We start from the raw sequence: 19,134 nt of genomic DNA, 5'->3' as shown, positions 1-19,134 counted from the left end.
TTGACAGTAACCTCTGATCACAGGATGAGGCACCAGGTCAGGTGTTTTAGAACAGAAAGCATAGGCTTCAGCACAGAGGTCAACCTATTCATGTGTTCAGAAAAGAGAGAGCTTCTAAAATTAAAATAGGAAGGACAGTCATCTAGCAGGCTCAATAAATTTCAACACTGTGCTCTATCTTTCATAGTTACTCAAGCATCCTTCTGAAGCCCAGGCATGTGACACTGACTTATAAAACACATGGCAAAGATAACAGAATGAAGAGGAGAGAAAGAAGCCTTAAACAATGTGGGATACACTTCTCTGGTATTCACCAAGATTCTATCTCCTCTTCTCCTTTTAAAGGCTTTTGAATATCAGTGACTTGCCATAGTGAAAATAAGATGGTATTAGCCTAGGAGAGATCAGAAAGGGGAAGGGTGAGGAATGAGCAGTATGTCAGAGGAGAGCTAAAAGATCTTCTGAAGTCAGTGTGAATTGCCCACAGCCAGGATTTCAAAACAATTGTACTTGTCTTGCAAGTAAATTCCCTTTCACCTCCTGAATTTTGTAGTTTTCAGCTTCAGATCTGAGAGCTGTACTAAAAGCTGAAGGCTGCACATGGATGATGTAGCTGGCAGGTAGAGTATGTCTCCAAATTTGAACAAGCTGATAAACAAAATCACCCTGCAAAACACAAAGCAACCTCCCAGGGGCATGCCTTTGAATAAAGTAGCTAAAGATAAGTAGCCTCCTCCACCTCCCCACTCCTCCTTTGTCTTTAGTTTGTTTAACCTCTGTATGCTGTCTGTTGCAGGAGTGATTCGGGAGAGTTACCTGAAAGGTCATGATCAGCTGGTGCCAGTCACCCTGTTGGCCATTGCTGTTATTCTTGCTTTTGTCATGGGGGCCGTCTTTTCGGGAATCATAGTGTACTGCATCTGCGACCACCGCCGCAGAGACATGGCTGTTGTACAGAGGAAGGAGAAGGAGCTGACCCACTCCCGCCGCGGCTCCATGAGCAGTGTTTCCAAGCTCAGTGGCCTCTTTGGGGATGCTCAGTCTAAGGAGCCAAAGCCTGAAGCTATCCTCACACCTCTGATGCACAATGGCAAGCTGGCTACCCCAGGCAGCACTGCGAAGATGCTAATCAAAGCTGACCAGCACCATCTGGACCTGGCTGCCCTGCCAACCCCTGAGTCCACCCCAACCCTGCAGCAGAAGAGAAAGCCCAGCCGAGGCAGTAGGGAATGGGAGAGAAACCAGAACCTCATCAATGCCTGCACAAAAGATATCCCCTCAATGGCCTCACCAGTGATACCAACTGATCTGCCGCTCAGGGCTTCTCCCAGCCACATCCCCAGTGTTGTGGTCCTGCCCATAGCCCAGCAAGGCTACCAGCATGAGTATGTTGACCAGCCAAAAATGAGCGATGGGGCTCCGATGTCTGTGGAGGACCAGAATGCCACCCTTGAGTACAAAACTATCAAGGACCACCTCAGTAGCAAAAGCCCCAGCCATGGAGTTAACCTGGTGGAAAATCTCGACAGCATGCCACCGAAAGTCCCCCAGCGGGAGGCTTCCCTGGGGCCCTCGGGTGCCTCGCTGTCACAGAGCGGGCTGAGCAAGCGGCTGGAGATGCACTCCTCTGCTTACAACGTGGACTACAAGAGAAGCTACCCCACAAACTCACTCACAAGAAGTCATCAGGCATCAACCCTCAAAAGAAACAACACAAACTCCTCCAACTCGTCCCACCTGTCCCGCAATCAGAGCTTCGGCCGGGGTGACAACCCGCCGCCGGCCCCGCAGCGAGTGGACTCCATACAGGTCCACGCTGCTCAGGCACAGGCTGTGACTGTATCCCGGCAGCCAAGTCTCACTGCCTACAACTCACTGACAAGGTCAGGCTTGAAACGCACGCCCTCGCTAAAGCCAGACGTACCTCCCAAACCTTCCTTTGCTCCGCTTTCCACGTCCATGAAGCCCAACGATGCATGTACATAATCAGAGGGGGAGGGGGAGTGGGAGGAGGATGGCAATTCAGCGGAAGTTGCCCTTGAAAGCCAGTGTTCTGCAACTGTTATCACTCGCTCCTCTGAGAAGATGGTTGTTGCAAGCTGAAGATGTGTTGGATTTCTGCTCTCTGGGAAAAGTGGAATATTTTTTTAAACCCGAGCCATATGACCCATGGTTGAAGGTTTGCAATTGCAGGATTCACCCTCACAACCTGCCAGTTCTTTGCTCAAAAGACTAACCCTCCATCAAAAACATTGAGCCAAAAGCACACAGGTGAAAATGACTGTGACATTTCACCCCCTGCCCCTAACTGCACAGTGCATTCCTGAACTGGGAAAGAGTGCTCTGAAAAGCAAAACAAATGTAAAAAATATACAAATGTAAAAAAAAAAAAAAAAAAGAAAGAAAAAAAAAAGAAAAAAAAAGAAAAAAAATTTTAAAAAGGAAGAAAAAAAATCAATTGATAAAGCTAACTCTGACTTAACAATGGCAGAGGTTTACCACTAGCAGGTACTGTGAAATGATGCCCTTCAGTGTTACAGTCATTTGGTCATAGCAGTCAAATGCCAGCTTGGGCAAACTATGTCATAGATTTCTGCTACCCTTCTCTTGTAACGAATAACACGTGACTGTTAACACAAATAACTCCTCTTATTTATTGTTCAACTTTTGTTTCACTTAAGGAACTGACCTACATTATCATCCCGTGAGCAGCTTTTCAGAGAAGTACCTTGAAAGTTATACCTATTTAACGTGAAACCCATTAACTGGAGTAATTAGAACTCTTTTATTTTTCCAAGAAATTCACTGAGTTAGATAAGTTGGAGCTGGATTTTTGAACTTTGTGCCTGGACTGCCTGGTTAGCTGAACAAAAAAGGGGATATCTATTTAAGTCTCTCAGCTAATTAGCTGGCTGGGCCTCTGACCTAAGACAGCAACAAATACCGCAAGTTCATAACTTCTAAAGCAGCTGCAAGAGAAGCTTAAAAGCTGCACATCTGTGCACCATTGCTATCAACATGGCTTTGTCAGTAGCTAATACTTTCTGTGAAGGCACCAGCTTGTGATGTGCCATCTCATTTCACCTTGCATGTGAGATGGCAAACAAAATCCTCAAACAGTGTGAACTAGCTAATATGCCGGCTGTTACCATGCATAAATTATGGTCTTATCACACGGGTTTTTCGTGGGAATATATCTGTGAATAGCCTGTTTTCTTCCACATGTAAATTTGTGCCTTACACCCTCAGTTGTGTATATTTGTGAGCTGTAGTATGTAAAACCTTTTTCTTTTTCCCCTTTGAGTAATGCAAATATTTATTGATCCTTCCTCCTCCAAGCCCCTTCAAAAACTGGAGTGAAGACATTGAAAGAAGAATGTGGTGGTTATTTTCATAACCCCACATCCCTAAAGAAATTAGGCTAGCACCATACCGTCCAAATTTGACTTTCTAGCTGTTCCAAGTCCTCTCTCAAAACCACCCACAGGTGGTGATGCTCCCAAGGCACTATGCTGGGGGTTCTGCCTTCCCCCACCTCCCGCTCCCCCTTTACAGCATGTCAGTGTGTGGAGATCATTCTCACTGGCAGCAGGAAAATGACTAACACCCTGGTCCATGGAGCTGGTACATCCCCTGGCTGGGGACAGCACTGGTAAGAGGGGCCAAGTCCTGCAGAAAGCCCAGCCGCACATCCTGCAGCATGCAGGGCACATGGAGCTAGGACAGGCAGGCAGGCTCCTGCTGTAGCTACCTGCTGCTCCAGGAGGATGCTGCATATACTTCTTTGGGGAAAAACGTGGGGTTTTTTTCCTTTGTTTCTTTTGTGTGACTGTGCATGTAGCTAGTGTGGGAGTGTGCGTGCGCACAGGTGTGTGCGTGTGTGTGCGCGCGCAAGTGTGCAAGTTCCTTTCCAGTCTTTCAGTTTATGCAAAAACGTAGCTGTGTTTTTAATCTGTTACAATAACTGTGTCAACATACTGTAGAAAAATGATGGGGATCGCTTCTAAGCTTTTTATATATATATATATATATATATATATCTCTACTGAACAGTATGTTTGAGTAAGGTGGTTGTTTCTGTTTCGATTTGTTTTTTAAAATTTTATACTTCCATTTGTTTTTCAGGGTTTTGGTTTTGTTTCTGAATGATTGAAAAGACAGATTTTAAGTCCACTAGCTTATAGATGGTATATATAAGGTCTGGATGGTCTACACCAAAGTGTGTAACAAGGGTGCTTGCATGTTCTTTCATTTCATCATGGCTTCTTTTATGAAACAGTTTTGTTCACCCGTAGTGAACTATGCAGACTGGAGTAGGTAGATCTGTATCCAAAGCAATGTTGTTGTTTTAATAAAAAACAAACTGAAAACCCTTTGAAAACAGTAGGTAGCAAGGTAATTTTTTTTTTAAAAAAACTGAACTCAACACCTTTTCACCAAGCTCCAACCCCTGAATCAGGGTTCCCTTGATATTATCCCTCAAAACGTTCTCCCCAAACACAGAGATGGATAATCATGGCAACAGCTTGTGCAGCAATCTGCCTTCACAAAATACACCACAGTTACTGAGTTGACCTTGAAATTGTATTAATTTTGTATTCTGTGGGTCTTCTGTTTTCATCCTTTCCCAACCCCACTTCTCTTCCACCCTCTGTTTTGAGGGGTTCATGAAAATTGTATTCATTTTGTATTCGGTGGGTCTTGTTTTCATCCTTTCCCAACCCCAGTTCTCTTCCACCCTCTGTTTTGAGGGGCTCATGAACCTATGTGTGCCTTTGCTTTCCACCCTTGCTATACACTCATAGATGCAACAAATTCAGACTCTCATTTGTTGTAAAGTTGTAAAGTATTGTGATGTTACCAGTTTTCCTTCATTTCCACATCCCCCTAACATATGATTCACAACTTAATGTCGGTTGTAAAAGAAAAAAAAAAAGGCAGGAAAGGAAAAGAAAAGGGAGGAGAGGTGGGAAATAAAAGCTCTTGATTACATATAGTAATAAAACCAGACTGTTCTACCTTGTTTCTTGTTTCCTGGTTCTCTTGTTTCTAGACAATTTATCTTTTTCCTTTCAAAAAGACAAATAAATGCAATGCTGATCATTTAGATCAGGTTACAGTGAGGAAGAAATTTGTTACTTTTTTGCGTCTTACAGAAGATGGGCTTTAGTGTAAGATGCTGGTAATTAATTATAAGTTAAATCACACATTTGCTCTCCCTCTATTCATATTTTGCATTTAGCTTTTATAAGCTTGTTCATCATCAAGTATTTATGACGGACTTAATAGTTTAAAAGAGCAAGGCCGGGATTTGAGAACATGTGGTCCACCAAAACAGATCATCATATAGATGTGACTTCATCTCCAGATTTTACATATTAATAGCAGAGTACCCTGTATTTTCTTTCAGCAGGCATAAATCTATTGTGCTTCACAGGCCTGATTTAGAGGATGTTGTCTGAGACTTATTCTGCAAGAAAATAGTAGTGAACAGATAATAACAGAAGAGTGTCAAAGTAATGACTCCCTAGTCTCGAGAGTCATTGGAACATACCTGTGTTCTTCACCTTGATTTTGTGTAAATGGGATCACTTATGCACAGCCATTAACTGTTATCCAAATAAACATTGGTTATGTCCATTACTAGGCTTAGCAGACTTGTTTTGTGGGAGGAGTAGGCATTGTGAAATGTGACTTCATAGATAAAAAGGATCTAATCCTGTAATTTATCCTTGCTGAGATCATATTTGGGCTTTTCTGCCCTGCCAGTACACTCTGTTCAGGACCTATTGCCTTCGTGATACATGCCACATATATGACACACAAATGCACATGATCATTGCGCACATAATTTTTCAGTGCCTTGCCCACATACTAGCCTGATTTTTTCTCAGTGTGAGCTCCCTTCAAGCTGGGCACCACGGGCATGCAGATGTGTGGTGCGCACACAGGCAGAATGTCTGTCAGGCCTGCGACATGTCCCAGGTAATGCTGAGGGACTCTCCAGCCTGGGGACTGAGGGCAATGCGCAATTAACACAGTGCTCCACTCTCTGCTGCATGCATTTGATTTGCATGCTGCCACAGCTGCAGCAAATGGGAAAGCAAAAGCTCTCCAGGTGCATAGGGACCTGTGATTTTTTCAGTCCTGTAGACAACCCTTTGTGGAATCCCTTTGTCTATTCTGCTGTTTGAAATGCTGTGTATAAGCAGCACCTACAGAAGCTATTCAAAGATTAATATATCTCTTTTTTTAAAATTAATATAAATGTTCCTCCATAAGCAGTGACAAGGCTGGAGAAAAGGGCCCAATAGTGCTGGTTATGGTACCGAATGTCTCATTTTGCACAGCTCCTCCATCTCTTGCCAGTGAAAAGTCCATTTAAAACATAGGCATAAAAGAGGGAGGGCAAGAAACTGCCCTGATGAACAAGGTAATTGGGGTCTGTAACTGCTGTTTTGCATCCAAAACCTGCTGCCAAAGGGAAGGTTTGTACTTAGCCCCTTAAAGCACTGTTCCCTTGAAACACTGCCCCAAAGGTGCACTTCCAGATGGCAAGTACAGGTCCTCTGACAGAGACCAGCCTTGCCTTCTGCTGGGCAGGAAGGATAGGAGAGGAACTGAAGAAAACACATTGCCCCGCTGGGGTCTTGGCCAGCCAAGCAGAAGGCAGGTACCCACAGCAGCACCCTGCCAAGGAATGGTTCCTCCACTGAGAACACACAGCTTGCCACCCAGAAGAGGCAGTGACACTGTGGTGGCTTCTGAGAGGGGAGGAGACCACTGAGCTACTGTCTATTTGAATCATGAGATCTGTCCCCTACAGGGGCTGCTGGTGCCACACTACAGAAGCTCCCTGGAGCTGAACAGGACAAACAAGAAAGCCAAGAGAAAGCAAGGATGCTTTGAGGACGTCACTCAAGTTAGTGTCATCTTATTAATCATATTGATGGTACTCACGTTGACCTCATTTAGCATGTCATCGAGGATGCATGGAAGTTCCCTTCCAATTAGCATTAATTTGCATACATATTTTTACACAAAATGGAACTCAGCTGAATGACTCAAAACAACAGGTCTCTGCAAATAAATCCTGGTCCATGGCCCAGTTCTTCTCCTCTGCCTCCAACAGACATGCGTTTCAAACTACAACAGAGTGTAGTTTCAAAGATAACTTCAAATCCTGCCCCACTGTAGCAGGGACTCAGGGAAACCCATCATGGAATATTTTTTACCTGAAGGTTCCCCATGTGAAAAAAGATGAGGTAATTGGGTCACGCATGTGCAGTTCAGGGTACTTTGCTGCCAGGAGGATGGCCATACACACAGCTGGTTTGCATGGAAAGGGTTGCCAGAAAAAAGTGCCGTAACAGTAATGCATCAGCACTAACAGTAACACATGATCCAGATGATGGCCAGACAAATTTCAGGGATGTAATTCTGATAATTCTTCTGCCACAGAATTAGCAGGCTTTTCTCTCCCTGGATTAGGCATGGATTTTGCTCCCTAAAGCTTGTTTATAAAGCTCGTTTAAAGCAATGTGGAGGACCTCAAGTGGTGGTCTTATCCACCCCACTGCATTGAGGCAGGATCAAGCAAACCTAACCCATTCTTGATGACTGATTGTCTTACCCTTTCCTTGTAAACATATTTTACTCTGAGCAGTGAAAGTCACCCAAGGGATCAATATCAAGCATTTCACAGTGTCTAAGGAAAATAATAAGCTAAGAAAGTGAGTTGGACTGCCTTAGTTAAGGCCAGTTTTCTATTTATCCAATTAAAGTTAATTTCCCAGAAGTATGGCACCTGCTCCAATGAACAAGTGTTAGAGAGACACATTGTGTGTGTAATATTCATATGCTTCCTGCTGATGCATGTGTCTGCTAATGAGTCTCTAAGCAGTCTTTTTATTACTCTTTTCCCTTTCTTTTAGAAAGTGGAGATGCTTTTCAGAATAAGTACTAAGTCCATCTTCACATGCCTTGTGCAGAACAATGATGTGTTAGACATATTTGTATGAACAGAAACAGGTAAATAGTCATGTATCCCCTGACTGTAATTTAAACAGTGCAAGTCAGCAGGGAAAAGCTATAATTGGAGTCAGAGTAAGTGAGGTGAAAATTGCTAGGTGGCGGTACCATCTGCATCTTGTTTTAATTAGCCAAGTTTATTGTCAGAATATAAAACTTTGTGCTATTCAAGTCCCTGGCTTATTTCAGCCATCAGTCCAAAGTGATTGCCACATGTCTGGGTAAGCACAATTACAGATCAGCAAAGGAGAATTACCCTCCCCACTGGTCTGGCTAACAGTAACCATGTCTAGAAGAAGGGACAAAAATATGACTAACCAAGATCATTGTCACATCTGCTTAGTGTTTCATGACAAACTCTATTAAGGCTAACAGAACCACTGTTAATTCAATTAGATCAGTGTTTTCCTTTGCTGGCCATGATGCATGTGGAAGACCAGCAACTGTATGCAGACCGTGGCAGGCAGTCCGCTGCAAGGAATAATGGCATCATAAATAATATATTAAGACGAAGACAAATCTAGCATGCTGCAGTCAGAGCACATCAGGCTTATAGATGAATCCTGCAATATCACAAGGAGGTGGGGGAGGAAGAAAGTAGCTATGACAGGAAATTATAGAAACTGTAAATGACAGGGACTACAGGAGGGGAAAAAACTCATTAGGTCAGCTCTTTAAGCAAAGTGCTGGGGAAGCACAGGACAGCCTGCTGGCAGCCATGGAGGCCCTGTGAGGCCTCACATTTATCCTTCTTAAAATAAAATAGCAGACGTCGAGTGCTGGATTTAAAGGAAGATCATAAATAATGGAAGATAACTAGCAAAGACCTCAGTGGAAACTCACCCCTTTCTCCCGCCTGCAAGCCCTGCCCTAGTATTCAAGGCTTTCACCCTCTCTGCGGAGCTGGACTGGGATGGTTGCACCCTCCAGAGCAAGCAGGCTGCCCCTCCTACACAGCAAACCCCCCTAGCATCAGCTGAGGCACTGCCCTTGTTTTGGGGAAGCACCTTGCACAGCCTGCAGGAGTGACAGGCACAGGTAGCTCAGGACAGATGAGCCCTTTGTTCGATCCTGCTGGATCTGGGCTAGCAGGAGGCCCACATCAGCACTGGGCACCACCACACCACAGCCCTCACGGCAAGCAAGAGATTGTGGAAATCTTGTTCAAGCCTCTTCCATGTTCACAGGAAAAGAAACTAAACTACACTTTTGCTTCAGGGAACATGCCAGTACAAAGGCGCTGAGAAGAGATCCCTAAAGCAATTTCTGCCTTTTGGGGGATTTTCTTTGCAATTTTTGGGTTTGTTATTTTTTTTCTATATATCTATACAGCCTTGCTGCTAGAGAAAGGCACTCCATGTCAGAAAAAAAAAAAAAAAAAAAAGAAAGAAAAAGAATAACTAGACTAGAATATTTTGTTTCTCTGACTTCTGGAAATTGTTACATAATCTTATCAATTCTCAACAAATACAATCTAAAATATTCAGACTGCTGATAGAAATATTGCATCTGATGGTGCAGCAAACTGCAGATTGAGCTTTTATTAAATGCTGCATAAATTGTCTGTGAAACAACCTTTTACGAGAGTGGTGGTTCAAACAATTTTACAAAGAGCTGGAGACAAAGAGTTCCTTTTACACTGTAATGGTTTCCTAGGAAACACTGCAAAATGTAACGTGATATCTCTTTGTGGAAGTTCAAGGACTTGTGTGTGCTAGTGTGTGTTTCTACTGACCCTCTTTTTTTTTCCTTTTCTTGGTGTGGTGTATGGTATTGCTGGCCAATTTTTCCTTTTGATGGTAGCACAAGAATAGAATAGGCCTGTATCACAGCAACCCACAATCTGAAGGACATTTTCCTCTTTGATAATCAAATCTCCTCTCTAAACAGAAAAGAAAAATGTTGATAGAAACCAAGTCTTTTAATCTGTAGCACTGTGGTTTCACAGTAAGGAAAAAACAATGACTGAAAATGCCCAGAGCCAAGTTTCAGGTTTCAGATAGTCCTCGTGGCTGACCCTGTGTATTTTCGTATGTCTTTGGAGCCTATAGTACACAACATAAACTTATGGGATTAAAGCAGATATCAACAGCCTGTGAAGCTATCCAAAACTATTCAGAGATCTGGACATGTGTCTGATCTTGCTTAATTAAAGGCTAATAATCCACCCATCTGAGACAAGCACTTTGCTCTTCCCTATGTGCAAAGAGTGTGTCCCCAGAAATGCAAAGTTCCTAACCAGGACAGCTCAGCTGTTTATCCAAACAGGAGGTAACTGTCTAAGTTTACCTAGCTGCATGCCCTTTAATTAGTTGTCCTACTCCCATAGATGCTAATAGTGATATAGCATTAGATGCACTTCCTGTACATGTTAAAGACTGCAGAAATGTTGATGTATAAAACACTTTGCCCCAGCCATAGCTATTCTCAAGACCTCAATATGCTGAAGTCCTTAGCTAGATGTCCTGGTTTAGGGCAAATCTGGGAGAAAACCTCCAAAAGGGGGCCCCCTCCAGAAAGCAAATCCACGCAGCCCCTTCCCCCAACTGGTTCAGGAAGGATTCCTTGGAGAGAAGTGGAAAGAATCTGTTTATTTAACAGGCACTGCACCCCCAGCATACAAAATGAACAATACCAGATGACAACATTCTTTCACCACTCTGAAAAGGATGACAAATTCAGAAAGTCTCTCTTGGGAGTGGTCTCTCTGTTGTCGGTCCCTCTGGCGCTGGGGATGGCTGCTGCAGGCCACAAGGTGCAAACTCTTGGTGTTTCCCAGATCCCAGTCTGAAGCAGTTTCAAGTAGTTCCAAAAAAGGAAAGGAAAAACGGACCAGTGAAAAATTCACACTGCTTAGCTAAACTAACTAATGAGCAGAAGCAAAAGCAAGAGCAAAGCAGGAGTAAAGCAGAAGCAAGAGCAAAGCGAAAGCCAAGCAAAAAGCAAAAGCTGCCCCATGTACTGCCCCATCTCTGTGTCCCACCAGCCGTGGGGGAGCAGGCTGATAACAAAATCAAAACAAAACATTCACTCTTCAGAGCCAGTCTTGAAGGCACAGAACATAATATCCAGCATAAACAGAACAGACAACTGGGGATACAAGCATCATAACGTCACCCTAGGACACTTGACTATACATGACCCTATGCAGTGCTGCTACTGTGTCTGTCATCTCTTAGCTGCAGTCTGGGCACCCAGACCATCCAGTTCTGCCTAGAACTATGTCCAGTTACAAAGCCATACTGTCCTGAGTGCAGAAGCACTACAGCACTGCATATAGGGCAGCAGAGCCATCCAGACAGGGCCAAAGCTCCAGCATGGCTCAAAGCAAAAACACCTCATTTCTTGCAGGATATTTTACAAGCAGTTGCTTTGCTAAATAAAATTTAGCAGACTAAATAAAATTTCTGAAAGGGCTGGGGATATGATTTAGGTCCTAGGACTCCTTTTGCCTAGTTTGGAGAAAGGGCAAGCAAGTATTTCAGAAATAATTGCACTGAATTTAAGCAAAGTGTCATTCATAGGTGACAGGGGCAGCACTGGTTGTCCCTGTCAACCTCAGCCAGCAAACCTCCCTGAGTTAACCAGACTTCCTCTTTGGAAAGCACATACCCAGTGCACTGATCCTTACTGCTGCCTCCCCACTCCAGTTACTCAGTTTTACTACCTTGTTCCTTAGTCCTTTGTTCCTCAAGCAGAGTCTGGGACAGTGGCGAGCTGTGGTGTACATGGTGATGTATTTGTCTTTGGTCCCAGAAAAGATCCCTGGAGAATTTCTGTTCTGCAGGTAATTGACAAATGGGGGAAAACTCACAGAACAGAGTCCGGAGAGTTTAGCTCATGTTTCTAAGCACAGAATAATCCAAGCAGCAGGTGAGCTAAGAGCTGACATTTACTGTTGGTGCAGAAATGTGAACTTTGGTGAACTACTGAATTTGTCAGGTAATGCAGAGAGCAGCATTTGGATCCAGATGTGCACTCTGGAAGAGTTGGAGTGCATTACTGCTGGCAACACAGATACTGATTCAGGAAAAGTCTTGACTTGAAACACAATTTCGCCCAGTGAGCTCCCTGTTTTAAAACTGGGACAGAATGACAGATTTTCTGGGCAGGGCCACAGGGCCCCTCCTGAAGAAACCACATTGCCAATCACTTTAAGAATGGTACTGAACTTCTTTCAAACTAACCGAGGCCAGACAGCCATTGATACTCCATGAGAACAACTGCCCTCCAAGCCAGTAAATCTAAAGGAGTTACCTGACAAAGCTGAACAGGCATCTGGCTATGCCATGCCCATGAAGGTAAATTGCAGACTTGGACTTGTTTCCATTCTCCTTGTTCATGTCCCACAAGTTGTGTGGACATAATTGGTTACTCCCTGTGGCACCCAGAAGTGTTGGATGAGTGTGTTGGAAACACCAAGGACAAAGGAATAGGGCTTGTCTGATGCAGTCTATAACACTGTTTAGTTCATCCTCTGCTGTACTAGCTCTGTTGTACTAGTAGGATTGAAATGCATTTAACTGAGATTTCATGTTTGAGATCAGCAGGTAATTAAGCCCACATCAATGCTCTACAGTTATATAAACACTTTATGAATAGAAATTCATCCCACTTACTGTCCTAAACACTTTACTCAGAGTGCCCAGTTACTAAAGATTTAAATAATTCACATCTACATGCAAATAGCTCTTCTTTAGTCTAACTTGTGTGTTTAAATAGCTCCTAACTGTACTACACCTTCATTTCATGTTTAAAATCCTGTGCAGACAAACACACTTAAATGATATATGTCATATCAAATATTAGTCAGTGAAGGGAAATCTGATTTTCAGGAAGGGACTTTCTGAAATGGAGGAGTCTTGAGGTCCACAGGCTGCAATTTTGGTTCTCTCTCCCAATGTAACCAGCTCCACAGAGATTGTTTAGATGGTCCAGTCTCACCCACAATTACAGCTGATACAAGATCTCACTTGATACACAGAGTATGAAATGCATTAGGCTGACTGACAGAAAACTAGAGTCTCCAGAGTATTTGCTTTTAAATGCACATGCCATTTTGTATAACAAATGCAACTCGATAGTAGTTCTTTTGTTCATCTCAATTTTATAATGAAAAAGTCTACCTGAAGTTTGAATTGCTAGCTCTAATGCTGGAAAGGACTTTACTTAGAATTAGTGTAAAAGCAATAAAAACTGATTTTCTGTCTTTAGATTCTGTGACTATGTTATATAAGAGGGAGGACAAACTCCCCTGACCTAGATAAAGATGCATGTGGCCTTTCCCCATTGCTTTAAAGATGGAATTTAATAAAAACTGATTTTCTGTCTTTAGATTCTGTGACTATAAGAGGGAGGACAAACTCCCCTGATCTAGATAAAGATGCATGTGGCCTTTCTTTTGCTTTAAAGATGGAATTTAAAAGCTTCCCTATTAGCTCAGATCATCAACGCAGTTCTTTTCATAGATTTGGCATGTCTGTGGGACTTTCACCACATGAGAAGGAGAACACCTGAGAGTCACTGCCATTCCTGTGACTGGCACTGCAAAACACAGGTGCTGTGAGAGTTGCAGGAAGAAGAACGGCTTACAAGCATCAGCCTCGGGCAAGGATGCTCCCAGTCATCTATAGTGGTTGCACAGAAGTGGTTTTTGCTCCCTTCCAGCCCAGATGTCTGCCTCCATCCACAGATCATTCAACCTGATTTGGAGAGCACAGGGAACCTTCATGTATAAGGGTTTGATTCAGGCTGCTCCTTTTTAAATCCTTCTTTTCTCTCTCCTTTCCCACTTATCATGCTACCTGCCCTACTGGAACTACTTTGATGCAGGAGAATAGGCTGGATCACACATTTTATGAGCAGGCAAAGTGAGAACTGAAGCCATTTTGTCCCAGGCTACCTGCAAGCCAGCAGTATGGACAAGGGCAGTCACAAGGTCCCAGGTCACCATCTCATACATTCTCCTTTGCATTGCCTGGCAAAACTGGCAGGTTTGAGGAAAGGCACAATTCCATAAGCCTGGAGAGGTGGCAGAAACACAGAATCTAAGGAAAGGGGGCTGAATGGAAAAGAGCTCTCTTTTGTGAAGAAATTACAAACAAGGCAGGCACATGGATATTCCTGTTTCAAGCAAAAAGAGCCATGAACAAAGCTGAACCTTCCCATAGCATGGAAGAATAAGAAGAGGAGCTGCTGGTGTGAGAGGAGGAAGGAACCAGACTGCTGCCCCAGGGGGTGAGGGCCATAGGTTATCTGTTTGCAGGGAGGGGTTCACAGAGTCCCCCAATGCATTCTCTGGTAAGGTGTGTTTCCACCTGCGGCTACAGGCTGGACACGAGCTGTACCACCACTTTGCACCAGCCCCACTTGGCCCACAGGTCCTGCCCTGCCCTGCCCTTAGCACTGCCTGGATGCTCACAGGACATCCTGTTGCCAAGGCACAGGCAGGCAAATAGGATGTCTCCAGCATCAAGGAACTTCTGCTTTCAGAAACCCTCCTGTGGCAAATTGATCATAAAATACCAACTATACTAATTTATATATATGCAAAAACATAGATATAAATAGTCATGTGATTTGCATACATGATATATAAGATATATTAAAGTTATATTAAATATATTTTATGTCTATTAAAATGAAAACTCCTCTTGGGATTATGTGCTAAATTAACTGCTAATATTCAGGTTTTGGCACAGTAACATGTAACTTGTTCACAGCAGTAGTGGCTTGCAAAAAAGCTGCACCAGTACACTGCATCCTGGCTGTGGTGGATATGAGGAGGGACCTCCCTTCTCCAGAGGAAGCACTGCTGCTAGGATGAGGCACAGCAAGGCATCCAGAAGTCTGAGACCTCACCTGTTCCTCAGAAATGAAGTATGAAAGGCACAGTCATGGGAGGTAGCAACATCAGGGGTTGAAGGGCTTGCAGCAGCAGGCTCTTCAATGAGTAGGGTAGGAATAGATGGTGTTAAAAAATATGCGACCTTTTCACAAAAAAAAAAAAAAAAAAAAAAAAAAAAACCTTATGAGACTAAATTTAAGTAATTTAAAAGAGATTGTGTGGTTTCACTCATGCAGCTAATTAAAGGTTACCTCACTTAAAGGAAAAATAATAGTGTAATATTTAGAGTAATAAAAATGATAACTGATTTGTTTCCAAAATGTGCCAAAGACAAACAATCTACAGAGCCAAAGTTTTTTTCCCTACTCCTCTGGGGAATGAGGACTGCAGGCAACCAGCTGCCTCCTGCCCAGGGGGCTGATGTTGGCCAGAAGCAATTAAAAAGTCAATTGTAATTGGGCCTCAGTGAAGATACATCTCTAATCAGTCATCAGCTGTACTGCGGCTGTCAAAGCAGCTTGATGTTTTTCACTTAGCCTTCCTCTTCATTTATTTGTGGAGGGTTTGTATGTGTTTATTTTTATTTTAAATGGAAGCTAGTGGCAGGGCTACCACCTACAGCTTTTTCAGCTGCTGTCCCTTTCCCAGGTCTGTTCTGTGCTCCTGACTACAGAGAGTAGGGAAGGTCTGTCAAAATGGGACCTGAAGTCGACAACGCGACTCGCATGATGCACATTGCAATGCCTTTCTTTTCCTGCTCTCTTTTCCTGTTGTGTGTGCCCCTCAGCACAGAGCATGAGAGTACTTGCCATCCCTGAGCAGCAGCTCTGCCAAGAAGTCCTGGAAGGTCCTCAATCCCAGCAACTTGGAGTTGAACCACGTCATTTTCCTCCCTTCTCTTGTCTCAGGAGGTTTTCAGTCCCTTCTGTGACTGTGGCTGTGCCAGAGAGGAAGCACTGGAGAGCCGAAACACCCCCCAACACAGGTTAGTCAAACTCTTCTGAGCAGCAGCATGGACTGACAGAGATAAACTCAGATTCCCAGACCACATAACACAGTCTTCGTTTTTAACATGTATTTGTGTGTGTTACAGAAACCAGATGTATTCGCATGCTCTCAGGACAGCTGAGGATGGGAGGCATCTGTACATGCCATCCCATCCAACTCCCCTGCTCAAGCAGTGTCAGCTAGAGCCAGCTGCCCAGGACCACATGCACTTGTGTTTTAAGTATTTCCATGGGTGGGGACACCACAGATTGTTTCGGCAACGTATTTCAGCATTAAATTGCCTCCACAGTAAAAAATAGCTTTTCTTACGTTTAAGCTGAATATCCTGTACTTTAGTGTGTGCTTGTCCTATCACTGCGCACCATTGAAAAGAGCCTGGCTCCCTACCATCAGGTATTTGTATACTTCTATGTGTTTTTTTCAATACCCTATGTGTTTAAAGGAAAAATGAAAGCAGACTTCTGTAACTGAAACAAGAACTGAGCCAAGTAACACCTAAACAAAGAGAGGCAAGCTGCCAGGAATGCAAAGCTGCATGGTAAAATACATAATAAGCTTCTCTGTCTGCCTATAAGAGCATCAAGTTTTGTTGTCAGATGCCACTAAACTTACTCAGATTATGTATTTGGATATGTCCTAAAGTGTGCATTTCAGTCAGCGTGAAAAGGCCTTTCACTGGCCTAACACCACCTTAATCCCCCACTACATTCCCAAATCTTGCACTGCTGCAAAGCACATCTGAAACTTCAAAATGAGAAGGTGTTAGAGGCTTGCAGATGGGGCAGAGAGGAGATGCCTCACTGGCTGCACAGCCCCCTGCTCATGGCACTTCCACAGCACCCACCTGGCTAAGGCCACTGTGTTCCTGCAGGACAAAGCCTGCTGACACATAAACAGCAGCAAACAGCCTCTTGCAGAGGAAAATACTGGACAGCACTAAGCACGAGTGTACATTTACCCACATGCTACCATGCCATTAATGAAGGTAATGTTACTGCAATTAAAACACATGCATTTTCCAAGAAACCACAGAGTGGTAACCCAGCTGTTTAGAATAGCATATCAGAATAATATCTATGTGGAAAGTGCTGGTGAATAAAAATGTTTTTAATGGTAAGTACTTAACGTAGCATTTTATTTTGAAGGGCTTTGTACATTAAAGAATTTTCCTTCTAAATAGTTCCATTTAATTTTTTAGTTTTCTTTTAATTTAATGTGAAGTAGTAGTATGCACAAGCCAGAATCAGGTGCTTTTATCATCCTCTGGGTAAAGGATTACAGTAAAATAACCATAAAATCTCACTGAATGCCATTTGGAATTTTTCGACCTTTTCTGAACCCACCACATAGCTACATCCACCACATTACTACTTGATCAACTTCTGGTGTATTTACCATCAGCTAAAGGACATTTCTATAGGATATGGCAACATCAAGTGTGACCAGCCCCTCTGGATAGTGGGCACTGCTGTACAGTACCATGCTCTGAGTCTCAGACTTCTCCTCTCAGTGGTTCTTTATGCCTTATTAAAGCCTAAACTGTCATAAGTTGAAAGGGCTTTTGGAAATTTTAGCGACAAAACCTCATACATTTTCTATTCTGATCTAATCTAATCTAAATATACTTTGGATGATGGAAAGAAATAATGTAATCTATTAAAAAAAATGAAACTCCAAGAGAGACTGAGGTTATGGTGTCTCTGATTTTTGTGGTCATCCATTAATTGTTTTGCATTTGGGGTAAAAAGGTTTTACAGACAGCTTCTTATTTATTGGTAACACATAAAAGAAAAATATTTGCAGGTGAACCTAATCACAGAGCCTTTAATTTGCCGCTTGCTGGCAGGATACTGAGCAGGAGGGCAAATATCCACCATGTGTAGGAGGCCTTAAAAGCACTGTGGATAATAAATGCTAGTCAAGCAGGTACTTTTTAAAAAGTCTAAAATCATTATTCTGCCTCAAGCTTTCTATTTCCTCAAAAAGTTCACAAGGAAAAGTTGGAAACTAAGATTTCTACTTTTATGTCCCACTTTCTTACAGACTCTCTTTTTTTGGTTATAGATAAAACAATTCATTCTTTTAGGAATGCAATTTCTACCTCTTTATGAACATGCAAAATGGCTTTATTATAATAAAACATTATTCTGTTTGTATCATCTATTGACATCTCTGAAGTCTTTTAAGATCCATGGATGAAAGGTGCTGCGCAAGTGCCAAGTACAACATAAATTATTAAATATTTCTTCAAAATCTGCTTGCTCAGTCTGCATTTCATTGGTTGATGCCAGATTTCAGAGTGAACTATACAAAAGGCCTTTATGAAATTTTGCCCTCTTCAGCACTGCCTGTGCTGTGCAGGATCAAGCAGAAACAGAATTAATCAGAATATATGCTGTTTTCTATAAGGAATTGCACACTTCCTGGGAAGAGGGAAGGGAAGGGAAGGGAAGGGAAGGGAAGGGAAGGGAAGGGAAGGGAAGGGAAGGGAAGGGAAGGGAAGGGGATTATTTGCAATTACTCCATTTGAGTCTGTCTCTCCCTGCAAGGCAGGGATCCTGAAGGCAGTGAGGTTAAGAGCAAGCACCAGCCATGTGCAGCCCTGCCTTACCACTCTGAACAGTCATGCCTGGGTAATGCAAATTATGCTGCTGCTGCTGGGCATTTAAGATCTATATGAACAAGCTGTCAGTTCAAGATCTAAAACTTATTCAGTTATTCAAACTAATTCAATTTCATCACCCAGCTCTGACACCCCCAGTGCTTGCTGCAGACCATTTTAATGGGAAGTGATATGTAAGTGCAAACACCTGGGAGGCAGACGGCAGGGGGATTTTTCTGATAACAACAGTCATCACCATGGTTGTTAACAGCAGTGGCATTTATATGATCCTAATTATGCTGTAAGTATAAGAAAGACAAGGAGGGCTCATATTGCTTTTCCTGCACTGCTTTTGCACCATCTGCAGGCTCCCAGTGCAGACCATTGTGACTTTTAGCAGACCCAATACAACCACTTGCTGTATTTCTATTCACATGCCTTTCTGAGAGCCTTAAGAGCATGGAAAGAAGTCTTGCCTTGAGACCAAATTGTGGTTTATGCTAAGGTTCCCACCTTTAAGGTCCTTCCAACCCAGGCCATTCTAACATTCAATGATTTTCAAACACCAGTAAATTATAGTCATGGATGGTTTGGTTCTAAAACAATATTGCATTAATTGTGCATGAAGACAAATTACAAACTGGAA

The 19,134-nt window shown here is 43.0% G+C and overlaps 1 protein-coding gene across 8 annotated transcripts in view; it reads left to right on the top strand.

Moving 5' to 3' along the window:
- SEMA6A (semaphorin 6A) overlaps nucleotides 1–18,921 on the top strand; it is a 134,772-nt gene extending 115,851 nt beyond the window's left edge. For 5 of the 8 annotated variants that reach the window (XM_038123858.1, XM_038123856.1, XM_038123857.1 and 2 more), the window contains one exon: nucleotides 797–5,023. In XM_038123858.1, coding sequence (XP_037979786.1) covers nucleotides 797–1,986 — 1,190 coding nt within the window. In that variant the 3' untranslated portion in view covers nucleotides 1,987–5,023. Of the gene's footprint in view, nucleotides 1–187; nucleotides 223–796; nucleotides 5,024–15,665; nucleotides 15,864–15,971 lie in introns of those variants that run through there. The other 3 variants (XM_038123859.1, XM_038123860.1, XM_038123861.1) reach the window with 3 other exon arrangements.
- The last annotated feature ends 213 nt before the right edge of the window (nucleotides 18,922–19,134 follow it).

Source organism: Motacilla alba, chromosome Z (genome assembly GCF_015832195.1).
Source record: "Motacilla alba alba isolate MOTALB_02 chromosome Z, Motacilla_alba_V1.0_pri, whole genome shotgun sequence".
Taxonomy (NCBI): domain Eukaryota; kingdom Metazoa; phylum Chordata; class Aves; order Passeriformes; family Motacillidae; genus Motacilla; species Motacilla alba.
This window is presented reverse-complemented; position numbering and strand designations above follow the sequence as displayed.